Source organism: Rhinolophus sinicus, chromosome X (assembly GCF_036562045.2).
Source record: "Rhinolophus sinicus isolate RSC01 chromosome X, ASM3656204v1, whole genome shotgun sequence".
Lineage (NCBI taxonomy): Eukaryota > Metazoa > Chordata > Mammalia > Chiroptera > Rhinolophidae > Rhinolophus > Rhinolophus sinicus.
In genome coordinates, this window is record NC_133768.1 from 44,142,883 (window position 1) to 44,165,015 (window position 22,133).

Genomic DNA, 22,133 nt, shown 5'->3' on the forward strand with positions numbered 1-22,133 from the left:
CACTGAGCTGCCAGAGGGGCAGCCGGGTGGCTCAGCTGGTTAAAGTGCGAGCTCTTAACAACAAGGTTGCCAGGTCAATTCCTGCATGGGATGGTGGGCTGCGCCCCCTACAACTAAAGATTGAAAATGGCAACTGGACTTGGAGCTGAGCTGCGCCATGCCCTACACAACTACATTGAAGGACAATGACTTGGAGCTGATGGGCCCTGGAAAAACACACTGTTCCCCAACATTCCCCAATTAAAAACAAAATTTAAGAAAATCTTTGTTTAAAAAAATTGCTTTTTACGTTGTTTATCATTAATGTATACAAACCCAACTGGATATTGCATATTGAATTTGTACTCTGTAACTTCGCTGAATTTTTAATTGGTTCTAACGGTTCTTTGTTGAAATATTTAGGATTTTTGACATATAAAATCATGTCATCTGTGAAGCAAGATAATTTTATTCCGTGCTTTCCAATTTGAATGCCTTTTTTTCATTTTTAATGTCTGATTGCTCAGGTTAGGACTTCCAGTACTATGTTAAAGACAAGTGGCAAACATGGGCATCCTTGTCATGTTATTGATCTTAAATTAAAAACTTTCTGTTTTTCACCATTGAGTATGATGTTAGCCGTGGGCTCTTCATACATGGCCTTTATTTTATTGAGGTGTTTTTTTCCTAATCCTAGTTTGTGGAGTGTTTTGTCATGAAAATGTGTTGAACTTTTACAAATGATTTTTCATTATCAATTAAAAAGGTAATGTGGTATTTTCTTCAATTTGTTATTGTGGTATATTACACCAATTCATTTTCACATGTTGTACCATCCTTGAATTCCTAAAATAAATCCAAATTGCTCATATTGTATAGTCCATTTAATGTGCTCCTGATTCAGTTTGCTAGTATTTTGTTACATATTTTTGCATCAGTATTCAAAAGGAATAGTTGTCTATAGTTTCCTTTTCTTTGGTATCAGGAGTGTGTTACAATTTGTTCCCTTTTAATATGTTGGAATAATTTCAAAAGGATTGGTTTTGATTCTTCTTTAAATGTTTTGAATAATTCACTAGTGAAATAATTTCATATTGGGTTTTTTGTTTTTATTTTGAGAGAGGTTTTTGATTACTGATTCTATCTCCTTACTAACTATAGTTCTATTGGGATTATCACTTCCTTTATGATGTAATTTTATTAATAGTAGATAATTTTTTCTAGTAATTTGTTCATTTCATCTAGATTATCCAATTTGCTGGTATACAATTGTTTATAATATGCTATTTTAGTCTTTTTTAATTCAGTAAATTAGGTAGTAATATCTCCACTTACATTTCTGAATTTATCATTGGAATTTTCTCTTTTCTTTGTCATGTCAGCTAAAGTCTTTTCTATTTTGTTGACTTTGTCCAATGACCACCTTTTGGTTTTCTTTATTTTTTCCATTCACTAATCTCTGTTTTATTTATTACTACTCTATTTTTATTATTTCCTTCCTTTTGCTCTCTTTGAGTTTAGTTTTCTCCTCTTTTTCTAATTCATTAAGATTTAAAGTTATGTTATTATTTTGTTATCTGTCTTCTATGTAATGTATGCATTTACAGCTGTAATTGCCCTCTTAGCACTTTCTTTGCATCCTATAAATATTTGTATGTTATTTTTTCATTTGTTTTTATGTATTTTTTCATTTGTTTCAAGGTATTTTCTAATATTCTTTGTGATTTCTTCTTTGACTTATTATTTAAGAGTTTTTTACATATCTGTGAATACTCTCATTTTTTTCTGTTATTTATTTTTAGTTGCATTCCACTTTGATTGGAAAATACTTTTATGATTTCAATATTTTCAACTTACTAATATTTGTTTTTTCGACCTAAAATTTTGAGAAACAGAAACTCATAGACACAGACAATAGTTTAGTGGTTTCCAGAGGGTAAGGGGGGCGGGGGATGGGGGGTGGGAGATGAGGGTAAGGGGGATCGAATATATGGTGATGGAAGGAGAACTGACTCTGGGTGATGAACACACAATGGGATTTATAGATGATGTAATACAGAATTGTACACTTGAAATCTATGTAATTTTACTAACAATTGTCACCCCAATAAATTTAATAAAATTAAAAAAAATGTCTTGTAGATAAATGTCTAAGTATTGCTTTGTCTTGTGCACCTGAAACTAATAAAATGAAGAAATGTCTTGTAGTTTTCAGCATATAGGCCTTTCACAAACTTAACCACATTCTTGGTTAAGTTTTTGGCTGCAATTTCAAAAGGAATTGTTTTTTTATTTCTTTTTTCTGAGATTTCATTGTTAGTATGTAGGAATGCAATGGACTTTTGTACATTGATTTTGTAACCGGGAACTTACTGAATTTGTTTATTTTTTCTAATAGCTTTTTGGTGGAGTCTTTAGTGTTTTCTATATATAGCATCATATCATCTGCATAAAGTGACACTTTAACTTCTTCACTCCATATTTGGATGTCTTTTATTCCTTTCTCTTGCCTGATTTCTCTGACTAGGACTTCCAATACTATGTTGAAAAGCAGAGGGCTTAGGGGACAGCCCTGCACTCTTCCTGAATGTTGAGTGAAGAGCTTCAGTTTTTCACCCTTAATTATGATATTAGCTGCTGGTTTATCATATATAGCCTTTATTATGTTAGGGTATTTCCTTTTGTACCCATTTTATTAAGTGTTTTAATCACAAATGAACGTTGTATCTTGTGAAACATTTCTTCTGCATCTATTGATATAATCATAGGATTTTTTGTCCTTTGTTTTGTTCATGTGGTGTACCATATTGATCTATTTGCATATTTGAACCATCCTTGTGCCACTGGGATGAACCCCAGTTGGTCGTGATGGATAATCTTTTTAATTCATTGTTGTATTTGTTTGTTTAGGATTTTTGCATCTGTATTCATCAGAGATATCGGTCTGTAATTTTCTTTTTTTGTGTTATATTTACCAGGTTTTGGTATCAGGGTAATGTTGGCCTCATAAAGTGAGTTAGGGAGTACTGTCTCTTCTTCAATTTTTTGGAAGAGTTTGAGTGGGACAGGTATTAGATCCTCTTTGAATGTTTGGTAGAATTCATCAGTGAAGCTATCTGGTCCCAGACTTTTATTTGTGGGAAGGTTTCGGATGACAGATTCAATTTTGTTACTGTTGATCGATCTATTTAGATTTTCCAGCTTTTTGTGATTCAGCCTAGGAAGATCATATATTTCTAAGAACATGTCCTTTTCTTCAAGGTGACTGAATTTGGTTGCATATATTCCTTCATAATATTCTTTGGTGATCCTTTGTATTTCTGTGGCATTCAACGTAATTTCCCCTCTTTCATTTCTCTTTTTTTTTTTTTGTGTGTGTGTGTGTGTGTGTGTGTCTTCTCTTTTTATTTTCATGAGTCTGGCCAATGGTTTGTCAATTTTATTAATCTTTTGAAAGAACCAGCTGTTTGTTCCATTAATTTTTTCTACTGTCTTTTTCTTCCGTATTTCATTTAGTTCTGCTCTGATTTTTATTATTTTGTTCTTTCTGCTGATTTGGGGTTTCATTTGTTTTTCTTTTTTCTAGCTCTTTAAGGTATAATGTGAGGTTATTTATCTGGGATTTTTCTTCTTTCTTGAGCTAGTCCTATAAAGATATAAATTTCCATCTTAAAACTGATTTTGGTGCATTCCAAAAATTTTGGTAGGATGCATTTTCATTCTCATTTGTTTCTATGTATCTTGTGATCTGTCTTCTGATTTCTTCTTTGACCCAGTCATTCTTTAAAAGTATTTGTTTAATCTCCATCTGTTTGTGGGTTTGCCTGCTTTCTTTCACAGTTGATATCCAATTTCAAAGCCTTGTGATCAGAGAATATGCTTGGTATGATATCAATCGTCTTAAATTTGCTGAGGCTAGTTTTATGTCGCAATATGTGGCCCATCGTTGAGAATGTTCCATGCACACTAGAAAAACTTGTATAGTCTGATGTTCTAGGATGAAATGCTCTCTAAATGTCAATTATGTCCATTTCACCTAATGTGTCATTTCAGGCTGCTATTTCTTTTTTATTTTCTTTTTGTATGATGTAGCCATAGCTGTCAATGATGTATTTAGGTTCCCTTCTAAAATTGTGTTTTGGTCAATTTCTCCCTTTATTTCTGTTAGTAATTGCTTTTTGTATTTTGTTACTCCCTGATTGGAAGCATAAATATTAATGTGTGTTATGTCTTCTTATTGTACAGTCCCCTTTATCATTATGAAATGTCTATCTTTGTCTCGTTACCTTTTTTATCCTGATGTCTGTTTCATCTGTTATCAGTGTGGTTACACCTGTTTTTCTCTGAATACCATTTGCGTGGAATGTCAATTTCCACCTTTTCACTTTGAGTCTGTATTTGTCCTTGTAGCTGAGAAGTGTCTCTTGGAGGCAGCATATGGTTGAGTTTAGTTTTCTGATCCAATCTGCTATTCTATGCCTCTTTATTTGTGAGCTCAGTCCATTTACCTTTACGGTGATTATTGACATATGAGGATTTCCTATCATTTTATCTTTGGTTTCTGGTAGGATTGTGTCTCCATTGTTTCTTTGCCTTTTTGTTGCTGTCTATTAGTTCAGTGTCTATTAGGTCGTGTTCCATGATTTTTCTCTCTGTTTCTTCTTTTTTTTATGTTTCATATTTCCGTTCTGGATTTTTTTTTTTGAGTAGATACCATTAAGTTTATGTAAAAGAAAATTTAAATTTAGAGCATTCCATTTTCTTCAGCATGCTTCCTTTCCCCATTTTCTTGTGACGATTGAGACCTTTAGTCCCTTTTATGTTTTTGTTGTCACAAATTATCCCTATTTATGCTGTGAGTTGACTTCTGTGCTGCAGTAGCAAATTATCATTTTCCTCTTTTTTTAAGTTTTTCTTCCCTTTTTTACCCTGTGTTTTATGTTTTTTTGTACAGCATCCTATTTGGTGTAGGGGTTGCCATTTCCTGTTTCTGTCTGTCTGTTTGTAATACTACTCATGGTTTTCTATTCTTTTGCTTCTTTGATTCAGGTCAAATAGCCTCCTTCAATATTTCTTGTAGTGCAGGTCATGTGTTTAAAAATTCCCTCAGCTTCTGTATGTCTAGAAAGGTCTGTATTCCTCCTTCATATCTAAAGAATATCTTTGGTGGATATAGTATTCTTGGTTCATAATTTCTCTCTTTCAATAGTTTGAATATTTGAGTCCACTCTCTCCTGGCTTGTAGAGTGTCTACTGAAAATCTGATGATAATCTAATGGCCTTTCCTTTGTAGGTTACCGTCTTCTTTTCCCTGGCTGCCTTGAGGATTCTTTTGTTGTTGTTAATTTTTGACAGCTTCAATACAATGTGCTTTGGAGAAGGCCTGTTGGGATTGAGGACATTAGGTGTTGTATTTGCTTGTTGGATTCGAGGATCCACTTCTTTCCACAAGTTGGGAAGTTCTCATCGACACATTTGTTTGACTATACTCTCTGTTGCTTTCTCCCTTTCTTGTCCTTCTGGTATGCCCATTATTCTTATATTGGTCTTTGAGATGGAGTCAGAAAGTTCTTGTAGCATTCTTTCATTTCTTTTAACTCTCAAGTCTCTCTTCTTCCATCTGTGTCCCTTCCAGATTTCTGTCTTAGATGTCACTAATTTGTTCCTCCATATCATCAGCTCAATAGAGTTTAGGTAATACTTAAGGTGGCTATTTCATTCTTTATATCTTTATTGAGTTCTTAATCTCCAGAAATTCTATTTTGTTCTTCTTTAAAATTTTAGTCTCTTTTATAAAATGTTTATTTTGTTCTTTGATTGTGTTTCTGAGTTTATTAAACTGCCTGGCTGTGTTTTCTTTCATCTCGTTGAGTTTTCTAAGTAGTGCAATACTAAATTCTGTCATTTATGTCACATATTTACATGTCTTTAAGTTCATTTTCTGGAGACTTTTCATATTCTGTCTGAGCTGCATTATGGCAATTAATGAATTATTATTTCTCTTCCTAGGTATCTACAGGAGTGGGTTCTGCAACCGGTTGGTAGGAAGAGGTCTTCCTGTTGCTTTCCAGTAGGTTTTTGGTGGAATATTTTCTCTCCCACTGCAACCTTTTATTCTCTCACGCTGTATTGTTATATTTTCTCTGCACTGTACTGGCTTCTGACACAATGTGTGTGTATTTGTGTGTGTGTGTGGGTTCCCTGGGAGTTGGGCTTCTCCTCTTTGAGCAGGTCACCTGGATCACAGGGCAACCCCACTGTCAGGACATGTGGAGAGCTTCTGAATTTCCAAAGCTCTTTGTTTATCAGTTTCAGAACCTGTGTGTTTCAGTGGTGCTGTTTACTCCTGCAGGGATCTGCCCAGATAAGTGTTCGCAGGGGCAGGTTGCTTGTGAATGGCGGATCTTAGCAATGGCAGTGACCACTGGCACATCCAATCCTGCACCCAGCACTCCCTCCCCTTAGCTGGAACTAATTGGGCCTAGAGTATGTGGCCGCCGGGCTGCAGTTCTCAGAACTGCAAATATTCTGTTCTTTTATGTGACATTGCTCCTGTTCTGCTTCTAGTGCTGGGAGGGTGGTGTGGGGTCAGCTAGGCTCTGTGCCTGTATCTTCTGTCCTCTGCTTGGCATTGAGTGCTTAAACCACCATTTTCACATTTCTTCCCTCAGTCTTTGTTCCAAGGTCTCTGCTGTAAATGTTGTGTTCAGCCGTGTTATACGCTGATCCCTCACACAAGACTGTGGGCCATAAGGGAGCACTAGCAGTCTGAATTCTTTCCTCTCCTGCAAATCCGGTGGCTGTGGTCTACAGGGAGCTCAGAGCTCTGGTCTGCACCCTGCAAACCATGTGTGGTCCACATCTCCACATTTCCCCCTTCCTTCCTCTTCTGCTCACCCAATTTGCTCACCTTTAGGTGATTTCAATTGCGCATCTCTTAGTCTTGCCTGTCTCCTGCATAGGGAGTCCTTTGTGGAATTATAGCTGTTCAATTTGTTGTAAACTCCAGGGGAATTTTCAAGAGATTCACCTCACACTGCCATTTCTGACGTAAAAACTCCATATTCTTCTTTGGCTTCAGGTGTATTGCTCAGTGGTCAGGTCAGGCATCTATACTTCTCCATATTTGAAGGAAAAATTTAGTGATTACAGAATTCTTCCTTCACAGTTTCTTTTTTCTTTTAGTGCTTTGAATATGTCATCCCATTGCCTCCTGGCCTCTATGGTTTGTGATGGGAAATCAGTGGTTTATCTTATTTTAGGTCTTTTGAACATGATGAGGCCTTATTCTTGCTGCTTTCAACATTTTCTCTTTGGTTTTGTCTTTGAACAGTTTGTTTTCCATTTGTCTAGATGTGGATCTCTGAATCGATCTTACTTCAAGTTGATTGAGCTTATTTAATGTGTAATATTTTTCATCAAATTGGGGAATTTTTTTGGCCATTGTTTTTCAAATTCTCTTTTGCCCCTCTCTCTTTCCCCTTTCCTTCTTGGACTCTATGCATATGTCTTATGTTTGTATTTAAAGGTTTCTAACATTCTGTTCATTCTTTTTTTCTTTCTGTTCATTTGACTTGATAATCTTAATTCATCTATTTCCAAGTAATTGGTTTTACTCTTTTCCTGCTCAAATCTATTGTACCCCTATAGTAAATTTTTCACTTGTTATTGTACTTTATAGCTTCAAAATTTCAATTTGATTCTTCTTTTATAATGTACATCACTTTGCTTATATTCTCTAATTGATTACTCATATTTTCCTTCATTTCTTAGGTATATTATCCCTTTGTCCTTTGAACAATTTTTATGTAGCTAATTTATATTTTTGTTTTTAACTAAATCCAACCTCTGCACTTCCTCAGGGACAGTTTGTATTGAGTAGTCTTTTTCTGGTATATGGTATATACATTCTTGTTTCTTGTATGTTTCAAATTTTTTTTAAAAAACTGGAAGTTTCTAATAACATAATATGGCAACTTTCAAATTGAGTTTTTCCGTCCTCTTCATGGTTTGTTTTATTCTTGTTACAGTAGTTGTTTCATGATTTTTCTGAACTAATTATGTAATATTTGTACTTTTTCATGTGTGGCTATTGAAGTCTCAATTTTAATTAGCTTAGCAGTGAACAAATAATCCTTCAGTGAGTTTATTAACCATCTGGTACCAATAAGTTTCCATCTCTTTGAGTATATTGGGGCATACATCCAATACTCTAACAGGCAGTTTACTGTTTACTTATCCTTCACTTACTGCTTTCAGAGAAATTAAAGGTCTACCATAAATGAGAGTTTAGGGATTTCTAATTTCTTTTCTGAATACGTGCACAGCCCTACACATGCAGGTGGCCTTCCATATTCCTAAGAATATCTGAGATTTTCAAAGCTTCTAAGGACACTTCATTCCTTTTATTTTAAGCTACTTAATTAGCCTGTTGTTTGTCCCCGACAGTTACCCATAGCCTCAGGTAGCCATTGTGTTAAAACATCCAATGAATGCCCGTAGCTTGGAAGCTATTAGTATGAGATACATTTGAGTGAGGTCAAATAAAGGCAAATCATTTGACTGGCATCTTCCAGGGAACCACTAAACAAGTCAAATTATATCTCTTCTTTGGGAATGAAGCTTTGAAAGAATGAAGCTTTGAAAGACATCCAGGCTTGCTCTCTTCAGTACTCATAATGTGGTCTGTTATTGTTCAAGCTACTGAGAGCTAGAGAGTGGGAGATGGGACTAGGATAAGTAACAATACCACAATGCTCAGTGTTCTTACTGATTCATTCATTTTTTTTTAACTAAATATTTCCTGGGTTTCAGCAAGTCTTTGACAAATTTCCAGAATTCTCAAAATTATTCTGTTAACTTGTGTCTATATTGCTTTTATGTTGGGGCAAACTTTTGGAGATCCTTACTCTGCCATTTTTATGGCTGTCTCCACTATTAACCTTTTTTAAAACTTTGATAAAAATATGTAACATGAAAGAAAAGATGAAATAGGACCATTTGTGACAACATGGATTGATCTTGAGATTACAATGCTAAGCGCAATAAGTCAGACAGAAAAAGCAGAGAACCATATGATTTCACTGATATGTGGTATATAAACCAAAAACAACAAAAGAACAAGACAAACAAATGAAAAACAAAAACTCATAGACACACACAATAGTTTAGTGTTTACCAGAGTGTACGGGGGGACAGGGTTGGTAGATGAGGGTAAGGGGGATCAAATATATGGTGATGGAAGGAGAATTGACTCTGGGTGATGAACACACAATGGGATTTATAGATGATGCAATACAGAATTGTACACCTGAAATTTATGTAACTTTACTAACAACTGTCACCCCCATAAACTTTAATTAAAAATAATATATATGTAACATGAAATTTGCCTTTTAACCATTGTTAACTTAGTTTCTCTGAATTTGCCTTTCTAGATATTCTTTATAAGTTCAATCATACAATGTGTCCTTTTGTGTCTGGATTATTTCACTTAGCAGTTTTTTCATGGTTCATCAGTGTTGCTACATGTATCAGAAACTCATTCCTTTTTCTGACTAATATTCCATTGTACGTATATATTATGTCTTAGTCAATTCAGGCTGCTATAACTAAATACTATAAGATGTCTGTCTTATAAAAAACAGAAATCTATTTCTCACAGTTCTGGAGGCTGGAAGTCTGAAATCAGGGTGCCAACATGGTTGGGTTTTCCTGAGGTCCCTTTTCTAGGTTACTTTTAATTCCTATATATGTTATTATGCTTTTAGTATATGTTTACATCCACAAAAATGATAGCATTGTCTTGAATGCTTTTAAAAAATAATTTTAGCTATCTGCATCCAAACAGAGATTGCTTCCTTTTGCCAGAGACTCCAATTGGATAGTCTGCAGTCCCAGAAATTTATAGCTCAAAGAGGTCATTATAGTTGTGGGACCCCAAAGGTAGAGAGCATGACACAGATTACTAGACAACTTCCATACCAGAATTTTGTTTTGAGCCCCACTCAAAAGATGCTGTTTTGTGAGTATCTGATATAAGGGCCAAACATAATGCCCAAGTAATCACAAACAGTGTTCAATATCCAAAGGATCCAGTTAGGTTCTGGGCCTCCTTTTTGATGGTGGGGGTGATGAAGAGACAATTTTTCTTTGAGTGCCTGAAGGACTGAGTATTGTAAATTTGCCTACATAGTACTGGGAAACATTACTTGGCAAGCAGGATCCTGAATTTTGTTGGTGATTTTTCGCCACTCTTCCTGGCAGATGTGTGATACTACAACATGGATTGTTGAGACTTTCGATTTACAAACACCAGGACATCATACATGTATATAAAGTAAACGTTTTGAAAATCAGAGTGTGGGAGCACTAGTGCTAAATTTTTGCCTATCAAATTGTGGCAAATGACAGTGGAGTTTAGGTAACCCTAGAGTACAAGAAACATATATTGGAGACCTGTTCACATGAATGCAAAAAGATCTTGATCCTTAGGTGCCATAGCATGGGAAAGAAAGTTTTGTCAATGTTTAAAACATGGTACCATGTGCCATTAGTCAGTGTAATGAGTTCAGTTAGTCATATTGTCTGCAATAGCTGAGACTATAGGAGAAACAACTGAATTGATTTGACAATAATCCACTATAAGCCTGCAGGTCTCTGGACTTTTGTACATGGCTGTCCTTGAACCTCTTACTACCTGTGCTTTATTTAAGAATTTAATCTGGGATGTGATTTTCTTTTTTCCTCCTGGGATTCTATACTCAGAAGGGATCAGAGAGGCTGGTGGGAGAGCGATTTATGTGTTCCACTAACACTTCTCTACATGTGGATGAATCTTATCTGGCACTTATGGGCAGGGAAATACAAGTGTCTGTTCCTACTGTATATTCAGATTTAGAGGTAACACTTTAGAGTACACAGAATTGGCCCAAAAAGTTTTTCTCACAATGTCATACTAGATTCCTTTCTGTACTGTAAACCAAGCCCAAACCCATTAGGTCATTCTTGGTGCCATTTCCTCTGCAGGTCTAAGGCAGAATAGTGACTTGAGCATTCATATCTAACAGGGCCATAGAAGTTTTATTTTCTCCCTTCACCAAAATTCCCAAGCATATTCAGACAGGTGCATATGACTTTTCATCCCCATTAGGGACAAAGAGCCCTCAGCTTTCAACTTGCAACCAGTTCCCCAATTCCTCCTCATTAAAAGAGATAGGATGTTTTATTGCATAGTTGGTATGTACATTCACCACCAATTCTCATAGATTACCCTCAAATTCCATTAATTGGCTGGTGAGGTCTTCATTCTTCCTCTTATAGAAAGCCATGTCTTGGTCAGCATTGCTACAACTATCAAGAACTGTGAAGATTATGAAATTTTACTCATTTGTGAGTTAACAAGGTACCTTATTACAGTTTCTTGGGTGCTGGTAGAAGACACAAGACTTCTGGTCACAGGCAAGGGATAATTTATTATTCACAGCAATAGCAGTAGCCCAAATATTAGCATTTATACCCTAGAAGCCTGAGCCTCACTTCCCACAGGGTGATGCAAAATGGTCACATGATACCTACATTTTACGTAGGTTGCATTACAGGAGAGGAAACCTCAGTTTGGGAACCTCAAACTTTTATAATGGGCAGTAAGCCCCCCTTCCCTTTGCTCTTGAAGGTGACATTATCTTTATTATATTGGAATAAGCATTCCTGCACTTTGCTCCGCAGTGAATCACTATGTTCTGAAGACTGTAAGCAAACCTGCTCTTTACTTGAGAGAAAGATCCTATCTCTATTTGCCAATGCTTGTTTGCCACTCTTTTCAAAAGATAGCTTAAGAGAAAGACTAGTTGCTGTCTTTCTTTCAAGATGTACAGAAATATGTGAGACAAATGCAAAATTGTTTTCCAACAATGTATGAGTGAAATAGCTCATAACATGCCATCTTCAAACTCATAAGATAATGGCAAATATCTCTCTGACTTAAACTATCACCTACATTGTATAGAATCTCCCATTTGTTTAACTTGTCAATACATATATTCAAACTTCACATGTGTTGTTGATCTGATGTGTGTGAAATCATTTTATTTATTTTAATTTTCATTTTCTTACTGATGAGTTCATATAGTCAACAAATATTAATAAGCTAGATACTTTTCTAAGGACTTGGGATACATTGGTGTGTGTAAAGGGAGAAAAATCATGCACTTTCAGGGCTTACATTCTTGTAGGTAAACAATAGACATATTAACTAAGTAAATTATATGGTATGTTAAAAGATGACATGTTATGGAAAAGATACAGTAAGATAATAGGAAGGAGATTAAGATAATGTATGTTTATTGACCATGTAATCTATTGTGAATTGCCTGTTCATATTTTTTCCCAAGTTTTCTGTGGACTGTTTTTTTCTCATTGAATATATTTTTATTTCATCATTTGAACTATCGAAGTTTGTAGCCTAATCTCATTTTACTCCACTTTGTATATGATGATTTTGAAATTAGGTACTTGTATATTTTAATATAATCAAACTTATCAAACTTTTCCCTTTTGCCTTTAAACAAAATCTTCCCTATTTCCACAGGAAAAAAATATAAACATTCTCTTCCATTTGGTTCTAAAACTTTTATAAATGTTACTTTCCAAATTTAGGTATTAACTATTTTTCCACTTGTAATTTATTCTGTGTGCAAGGTGTGATGAAAGGGCTTAAATTTATTTTTGCCATATGGAAAAAAACCAGATTAATCCAACACCATTTATTAAATAAAATGTCTTTTCTCATTTATCTGAAATGTCATGTCTATTAAGACTCCAGTTTCCTACATGCAAATCTGTTTCTGGGTCCCTCCTCTGTTTTGCTGATATATTTGACCTCCCTTTTTCATCCTTGCACTCCATACACATTACTCTCCAGAGTTGCCAGTGATCCTGTTAAAATGAGACAAATCATGTTGTGCCTCTGCTGAAAATACTTGAATGGCTCCCAACCAAATTCAGTGTAAAAGCCAAATTCCATTCTAGGATCTCCAAGGTGATGAGGATTCTCTCGAATTTATCTCATTCTCTCGAATCCTCATCACCTCTCTGAACTCACTTCCTGATTTTTTCTACCTTGCTCACTTAGCTCCAGCCCTGCTAGTGTCCTCAGTGTTTCTAGAATATGCCAGGCCACTAGTGCCTTGGGTGCTCGACATTTGCTATCCTTCTACCTGCAATGCTCCTTCCCCAGACAGGCGCTGGACCAGTTCTCTCACTGCCTTTAAGTCTTTACTCAAAAGCCATGTTCTCAGTGAAACTCTCCCTGACTTTCCTTTCTATCCAGTTTCAGCCTCCTGCCTGGAATTTCAATTCACCATTCCTTGCTCTATTTCTTTGTTTTCTTTCCCCCTTTTTAACACTAATCAATTTGAAAATACTTTATATTTACTTATTGTATCTTGGCTACTGTCTGACACACTGAAATGAAAGATCCATGCAGCTAAGATTATTTTGTTTCTTTTGTTCATTACCATATCCCAAGTACCTGTGCCTAGAAGACTGCCTGGAAGAGAGCCTATCTGAAGCAAGTATTGGTAGGATGAACACAAAGAAATAAATTTAAAAAGAAATATGGTCAAAGTAAGCAAAAACGGGAGCTAGGCAGTTTTCCCTGTGTCTAGCCCCAAAGCTACAAATGCAAATGCCTCCAGAGACAACTGGGCATTTTATTAGACTGAAGCTGGCCAACTGGGTACATGGCCAACTTGAGAACATTGAGTCTAAAATGGGCTGAGCCCTTTCTGCTTTTATCTTTATTGGAATGTGGGCCCTAATCCTTAATTTACTGTTTATGATTTTTTTTTTTTAGGTGAGCCAGAAATGAGAATTTTTGTAATATAAAATCTTCCAAATGTCTAAATAGCTAATTTAAACTTAGAAAGCAATAAAACTACAAAGATCAACAAGACAGCTGGCTGAAATTGGCCATTGGGTGGCCTGAAAGTGTTTGCCAGACTAAATTTTATGATGTATGAAAGAAAACTAACCCGTTATTGTGAGGTGGGCTTGCCTTGGGTCGTTCTTGAGGCAAACTGCTTCAAGTCATGTTCGGTGGAGAATGAACAGGAATTACCACCTTCTTTCAACTCCTGGAAGCTCCCTGCATCCCTCTCCCATGCATGGAGTTAGGGAAACCTGGGCAGTGGAGAATCACCAGAACTCTTCCTTTGAGGGCAGGGATGTATTTCAATGAAGTGCGGGGTGGGGAAACAGAGAGAGGTTTTAGGGTAACTTTCATGGTCGGACTGGGGAAATGCAAAAAGAGGAAGAGAAGGATGTAGACCCATGTGTTGGGACACCATATCTCTGAGGGCCTTTATTGGGGTTACTGAATCCTCTCCCTATCAACTACCACCCATCTATGTGTCACTATACTGTTGAAGGAGTTAGTTATACAAAGCCACAACTCCTAGACTGCCTGCCCCCATGCCATCTATCTCACCTGGAAACAGCTTCATAAACTTCCATCACAGTTCCCTGTGTGCTTGGGGTGGGCAAGATGGGCCAGGAGGTATCTGTGAATGGTCAGGAGCCACTGCCTTTGTTGGGTTACAGCCAGAATGGGGCTCCTGGGGGCAGCAGACATCAATTTGGTGGAGCACTGGGTGGAGCCACTTGCGGTTTTGGCCAGCTACTGAAAGAAGCATGGACTGTCAAGTACTCTCCATGCCCTGAAGAGAAACAGTAGGCTCAATGTTCTGATGTCCCTCCTCTGTAGGGAGGCAAGGTACAATCCAGCGGGAGGAAGAATGGTGAGGGGACTGCTGTACCTAGGTTCAACAAGGTTCCATTTTTCTTGATAAAATACTTTCCAAATGCAAAGTGGTACATCTGACCCATTCCTCCTAAGAATTGCTTATCCAGTGTAGGGACAATGAACCAAGACCTTCAGGTCAGAGATCTACTGCACCTGAGTCCTCTGGGAAACGTGAGTAGGCCGCTCACAGTCCTGTGCTTATAGGGTGCCATGTTAGTGTATTTAGGCTGAGGGTTGGGGTTCTGCTTAGCAGGTGTGGCATGAATTCCCTGAAATAAGAGTTTTAGGTATAAACTTGGCTCCTGCTTAACACTTGAGTCATCCCTGTAAAAATAACCTTCTAGGGAACCCCCAACCCAACTGGCTTCTTTGATAGTTGCCACATCTTTTGTGCATAGAGCCAGGGACAAAAATGAGGATACTGTCAGAAGTCCAACTTTTTCCTGGGCCTTCCCATCTCTCATAGTCCCCACTCCCCACACCTCTTTTTCTGTATTCTCACTCCTCTAGTCAGTCTTTCTTCTTAGAATTCCTCTTTCCTCAGTGTATCTGCCCTTTTGGCCCCACATAGACCCTCCCTTTGAGTATCCTTTAGCTTCTCCCCAGATCCCTGCCAACTTGGTTCTTTCACTCCCTTGCTCTGGACCTTTTCTAAGCTTCTTTGTGCCCCTCTCTACTCAATTTATTGTTTTCCTCTAAGCCCCATGATCTCACCTTCCCTGTTATTCTTCACCTCTTCCCAATTGGGTGCCTCACCTTCCTAGGACACCCCTACTCCCCAGGGAGCCTCTCCATTTCTGGCTCCTCCCCACCTCTTCCTAAGCAGTCACTCCTCTTTTCCCACCCCCCCCAGCCCATCTCTAATTCCTTCTCCTCCCCCTTCCTAGACCAGACCAGCTAAGTCCTATTCCATTTTTAGATGACTGATTATGATTCTAGCTGAACTTTATTCACAGCCTGAATTACAGCTGTCCTTCCTTTCATTTCCCATCCACCAAATACACCCAATCTTTTCAACATGATAAAGTCCTTACACACAGCATGTCATGTCCACATACATTTGTATTTTTTTTAGAACAAAGCAACAGTTATGCTGGCAACGATGTTGGGTTAATGGGGACTCTAAAGCTTTCTATACATTGAAAAGTAACATTTTTTTTGTGTCTCCAAATCCACAAATGTCGCAAACTGCATACTAACAGTTAGGACTTTTTCACCAAATCATAGACATAGATATGGAAATCATCATCAAACTTGATGAAATACACAGAGGGTTTGGCTTTGACTTGGTGAATGACCTTGCCTGTCCTTTTGGAGCCATCTTCTTTGGTATATTCCACATGTTTACCTATGAGGCCATCTATAACTCCTTCTGGCTCCCTCTCTGCTGGAGGAGACTCACTAGACTCTGGCATTATACGGAGGTCTCCTTCTTTATAATCATCTAGAAGCTGGTACATGTACAAGACAGGATCTTTCTCATAGGTAATATAAAACCAGGCTTTCATTATTGGTGCTTGGGCTAAGACCATCCCCCTCCATTCATCCTTAGAACCATGCTCACCCTCAAAAATATGTTCCACAGCTTTACCAATTATGGTATTTGCAAGGCGCACATCTCTGACTCTAGAAAATGGCACCTTATCAGGAAGGATTTTAAGCTTTAAAATCCTCTCATCTCTGTGAAGTTCCAGTCCATAAACACAGTCAATTCCATCATATTTCACCAGATAAAGAGAGGGATTTATAGGCACCTGATCCAGAACGGTTCCTTTCCACTGCGTGATGGGTTCATCGCCTTCCTTCCATCCATGTGAAATTCTGCAGCCCACGATGTTCCTGCGGGGCTGGGACGAAGGTCTGCCCCTCTGCTTCTTTTGAGAGGCTTTTTTCTTCCTCATATTTGCAGATCCGGTGTGGCGATTGACAGCTTCCCTCGTTGCCTGCCCTGCAGCTACCTTTTTGTGAGGGGTCTTCATACCTGCAGGGGGAGGAGAGAGGCTAGGGAGAAACATTTAGTGTATTATAGCATGACATTTCCCCCCTCTGTATTGCAAAGTCCCTGGGCACCAGGTACATTGTTGCCCAAATTATTCAGATAAGTCCAGCATGAATGCTGGATATCAAGATGCTATTGGATGTGTGCCTGCAGTGCCCTCCCTCCAGGCTCCTTTGGCTGTGCTGGAGGGTTAGAGACGTGGTGGTTGAGGTGGTGTAGGCCCCAGCAAGAGGGATCAGGCTCCTTTGCATAATGCCTGATCCTGTGTTCCTATCCTAGAGACCCCACACCAAACACAAGTATTCACCATTTCTCAGACCCCACCCCATCTCTCCATTCCCACTAATATAGTCCACATGTTCCCTGCCCATCACAGTCTGCTTTTCATTCCTCTTGCCTCCCATAATGATGTCTTCTGCCTAGTGTTAACCCCTCCTTCATGTCCTTCCTGTTCATCCCCATTTTCCATCTGGGTGCCCACAACAAACCATCTCCCTTGCTGGCCACCTTTGTACAACATTCAGGTGTTTTTTGGCTTCCCCCTCCCACCCCCAGGCTCCAAGTCACTCTTCTCAGTCTCCCTCATCTCCCATCCCAGCATCGACCCCAATTTTCCTGACTGGCACCCACCAACCCCCATCCTCCGGTTCTCTAGTCCAGTGCCCACCTCCCCGCGTCCGGGGATCACAGGCTTCACGTGCCCAAATTGGACACCTCGCTGCTGCCTTCGCTGTGAGTGTGGGGCGAGAGGATGAGCAGGCGACGAGCCGGGTGCAAGAGCTGAGAGGGGGAGGATCCGTAGGCGAGAAGCGTGCCTAGGAGGGTGGCCAGACAAGCGAAGAGGATGGCGGCTGTGTCTCCAGCACTGTGCTCGCGGGCTCTCTACCTCCCTGTTCGCCGCGGAGGCCCCTCTGCCACATCGGGTTCCCACCAGCCCGTACAGCCGCAGCAGTCTCCTCCCTCTTTCCGTAGCGCAGCTTCCTGCCAGGAGAGAGGCCTCCCCTTCCTGCCAAACACCGTGTGCCCCCCTCCCCCAACTCTCACGCCCACCTCTGCCCTGAACCTGGGAGGTGCTCTTTGGCTCCCCGCCCCGCCCCTTTCCAAAATCAGGAGCAGCCTGGCTCACAATCCCCACCCCCAATCACGTAGCGTCGCCTTCTCCAGTTCAGGGCCCCCAGGCTCCCCACCCCCAACTCAGTGCCCCTGCCTCATCTGCTTTCTATCTTCCAGGAATTCGCCCTTTCTTTTTCCCATGCCTTTCTGGAGTTATTCTTCACATACAGAAACCTGCGTTTTCTGGCATTTGAAGGGATTTTTGGTAGGATGAAATTCTCTAGTGCTCAGTCTGCCATCTTGACCCAATCTCTAGCTAATTTTTACTGTCTGGTCATTCTCAGACTTGACTTCTTGAGGATATTTTCTTTTTCCTCTTTCTTTTTCACTGATTGCAGAAGAATTGCATGCACAATGTTGCACTGTGTAAAATTCAGAAAATTCACTTGAAGAAAATAATCGATCCTAAATACACTTCTCATTCCCCAGGGCTTGTGGTAAAATATTAACACTCATTATTACCTTTGCCTTTTTCTAAACCCTTAGAAATCTGGGATCATTTTGCAAAATTAGTTGTTAAAAATGATTTCCAGATGAATTTTTATGATATTTTGTAAATACAGTGTGTAATGCAATGTTAGAAGAACTACTCTCCATTCCAAATTAATTTTACTTATTTTTATTAAAGCATTTAAAAGTAGAAATAAAATATTACCAATAAAATGTAATTCTGTTTTTCCTCAAGTCCTGATCCTGTTCCCTTCTCCCTTTCGAATGTTAACATTCATCATTCAATTTTTGTGTATCCTAACAATCACTTATAATAAACCGGGGGTGCCAAAAAAGGGTATACATGACTTGTATTCATCTTTTGTTATTGGTATATATTGAGTATTATAATTTTAATAGTTTTTTTCTTTTCTTAAATTGTTTATACATTTTTTGCCATATATATGCGTGTGTGTGTGTATATATATATATATATATATATATATATATATATACACATACAAATTGATACTATGCATTTTCTGTCTCATTTATTTTTAAATGTACATTATGAAGGATAATTACTCCATACAGTGAAGAAAAAAAGAATAATTATTTTTCAATGGCCCATACATGACATTTCTGAAATATGGCACTGGATCATTATGACCCAGGTGTATATACTATGCAGCTGATAAGAATATGACATCTCTACACATAAAACTAACCAGTCGCCTATTCAGTTAAACAACTTTTTCTAGCACTGCTATTTTTGACTATATAAATCCACTTTTACAGATATTCAAGAAAATGCTTTTTTTTTTTTTAATGATTATGATGTCAGCAAGCCTGAAATGAACTCTGATATGTCTCATAATCTAACTTGGCTGAGCTTTATTTTAAGCATAAGTTTCATTACATGTATGTTATTTTTCTGAATCTTGCTTTTGTTATTCAATGTTTTGTTTTTTAAAATTATCTAATATTTCTTGTTATATTCAAGCTGTATTATAGAGCATATACATATATGACAGTTTTGTCATCCATTAAACAATATTTTCAAGCATCCACTCTGCTCTTGATGATCATTTTGGTCATTTCAAATTTCATTATTAAAAACAATGCTGCAATGAATATCTTCCTGTATTTGTTCCAGAGTTTCTGTAGTGTACACAATAAAAGAAGAAATATTGAGTTGTATGTGTAAGCACTTCAAAGTTCCTAAATGGTCACAAATTGTTGCATTAATTGGCTGTACCAAATTATGGTATACTCAGTTTTGTAGGTATTCCATTTTCACACCCTAATAAACTCTTGATACTTCATATTTTTAGTGTGTGCCAAACTAGTGGGTGAGGAATGGAAGCTCATTGTTTTAGTTTACATTTTTCTGATTATTAGTGAGTTTCAACTTATTTTTCGGGTTTTTGGCCATTCAGTATTCCTATAGTGTGAGTTTCTACTCACATATTTCTTTTGAATTGTTTATCTTTCCTATCATTCATTTATATATTGTTAACTCTAAATTTAGCCAATTTCACATATTCTGTGTAAAAATATTGTATTTGCACATGAAATATTGGCATCCATTCTGCTTTTAAATTATTAGAATATTGCAAATAAAAATTACAAGTATTCACAATGACAGTTGTTTTCCCCTCACTGTTATCCCTGTTATGAATTTGTTTCTATGCTTTCTCTTCTTATATATCCCTAGAAAATATATTTTGAATATCACTGAGTGTAACATATTATTACTTTTGAGACACACTTTGATTTTGTGTACCAATAAAAAATAAAATGACTACAAACTATTAAACTATAATAAGCCAAGAATTGTAAGACATATATCATGTTTAGAGATGTTAAAATGTGATAAACTGAAAAGGAAAGGAAAGCAAATGGAAATAGTAGGATGCTACTGCTTTATATAAAAATATGTGAAAAACTTTGTCTTAAATTAAATGAAGTATGGTACTATTCGTGAATTGATACAATATTTTTAAAATTTTCAATTAAAGTTGACATACAATATTATACAAGTTTCAGGCGTACAACACAGTGATATGCATCCAAATAACTGACAAAGTGATCACCCCAATAAATCCAGCACGTATCTGACACCATATATAGTTATTACAATATTATTGACTATGTTCCTTATGCTATACTTCACATCTGCATGACTCTTTTGTAACTACCAATTTGTACTTCTTAATCTCTTTCCCTTTTTTCACCCATCCCCTTCTTTTTTTTTTTTTAAATTTATTGGGGTGACAATTGTTAGTAAATTTACATAGATTACAGGTGTACAATTCTGTATTACATCATCTATAAATCCCATTGCGTGTTCACCACACAGAATCAGTTCTCCTTCCATCACCATATATTTGATCCCAGTTACCCTCATCTCCCACCCCCCAACCCCTTACCCTCTGGTAACCACTAAACTATTGTCTGTGTCTATGAGTTTTTGCTTCTCATTTGTTTGTCTTGTTCTTCTGTTGTTTTTGGTTTATACACCACATATCAGTGAAATCACATGGGTCTCTGCTTTTTCTGTCTGACTTATTTCGCTTAGCATTATAATCTCAAGATCCACCCATGCTGTCACAAATGTTCCTATATCATCTTTTCTTACGGCCGAATAGTATTCCATTGTGTATATATATCACAACTTCTTTATCCATTCATCTATCAAAGGACATTTTGGTTGTTTCCATGTCTTGCCCTCCGTAAACAAAGCTGCAATGAACATTGGAACTCACGTGTCTTTATGTATAAATGTTTTCAGATTTTTTTGGGTAGATACTCAGGCGAGGGATTGCTGGGTCATATGGTAATTCTATTTGTAATTTTTTGAGGAACCTCCACACTGCCTGCCATAACGGCTGCACCAGTCTGCATTCCCACCAACAGTGTATGAGGGTTCCTTTTTCTCCACAGCCTCTCCAACACTTGTTACTATTGGGTGAGGTGATATCTCATTGTGGTTTTTACTTGTATTTCTCTGATGATTAGTGATGTTGCACATATTTTCGTATGTCTATTTGCCATTTGTATGTCCTCTTTGGAGAAATGTCTCTTCAGGTCACCTGCCCATTTTTCAATTGGGTTGTTTGTTTTTTGGTTGTTGAGTTTCATGGGTTCCTTGTATATTTTGGATATTAGCCTCTTATCGGAGACACTGTTTGCAAAAATCTTCTCCCATTCAGTTTACCTCTTTACCAAATCACTGATTTGATCCTCTGCTTCATCTAATTGACTGTTGATTCCCTCTAATGTATTCTTTATTTCAATTATTGTGTTCTTTATTTCTGGCTGGTTCCTTTTTATATTTTTATCTTTTTTTATGTTTCCTGTTTCTTTGTTGAAGTTTTCACTGATATCATTGAGCATCCTTATAACCAGTATTTTGAACTCTGAATCTGGTAGATTATTTGTCTCAATTTTGTTTAGTTCTTTTTCTAGATATTTGTTCTGTTCTTTTATTTAGGACATGTTTCTTTGTCTCCACATTTTGGATGCCTCACTGTTTGTTTTTTTAATGTATTCAGTAGGGCTGCTTGTAGGCTTTAAAACAAATATTATAACAAGAGACAAAGAAGGACCTAGTAATCCCACTTCTTTGTATTTATCCAAAGAAACCAAAGTGCTACTTCGAAGGGATGTGTGCATCCATATGTTCATTGAAGCGTTGTTTACAATGGCCAAGATCTGGAGGCAGCCTGGGTGTCCATCAATGGATTAAGAATAAAGAGTAGGTGGTGCATATATACAATGGAATATTGCTCGGCCATATTCTTGCCA

General features: G+C 37.5%; 1 protein-coding gene across 2 annotated transcripts; it reads right to left on the reverse strand.

Annotated features, from left to right (window-relative positions):
• Window positions 1-15,826: 15,826 nt before the first annotated feature.
• LOC109438894 (spindlin-2) lies at window positions 15,827-17,807 on the reverse strand. 2 transcript variants are annotated; one of them, XM_019719059.2, is made up of 2 exons: window positions 17,449-17,807; window positions 15,827-16,783 (listed from the first exon to the last, which is right to left on the reverse strand). In XM_019719059.2, exon 2 carries the CDS (start codon window positions 16,759-16,761, stop codon window positions 15,985-15,987), a length of 777 nt encoding a protein of 258 aa, XP_019574618.1. In that variant the 5' UTR covers window positions 16,762-16,783; window positions 17,449-17,807; the 3' UTR covers window positions 15,827-15,984. The 2 variants fall into 2 exon arrangements, with proteins under 2 accessions (XP_019574618.1, XP_019574619.1); XM_019719060.2 differs by having other exon boundaries at window positions 15,827-16,763; window positions 17,449-17,806.
• Window positions 17,808-22,133: the final 4,326 nt, after the last annotated feature.

Bases quoted from the DNA above. Each gene is read 5' to 3' on its own strand.
- LOC109438894 (XM_019719059.2), bottom strand. From the start codon at position 16,761: ATGAAGACCCCTCACAAAAAGGTAGCTGCAGGGCAGGCAACGAGGGAA.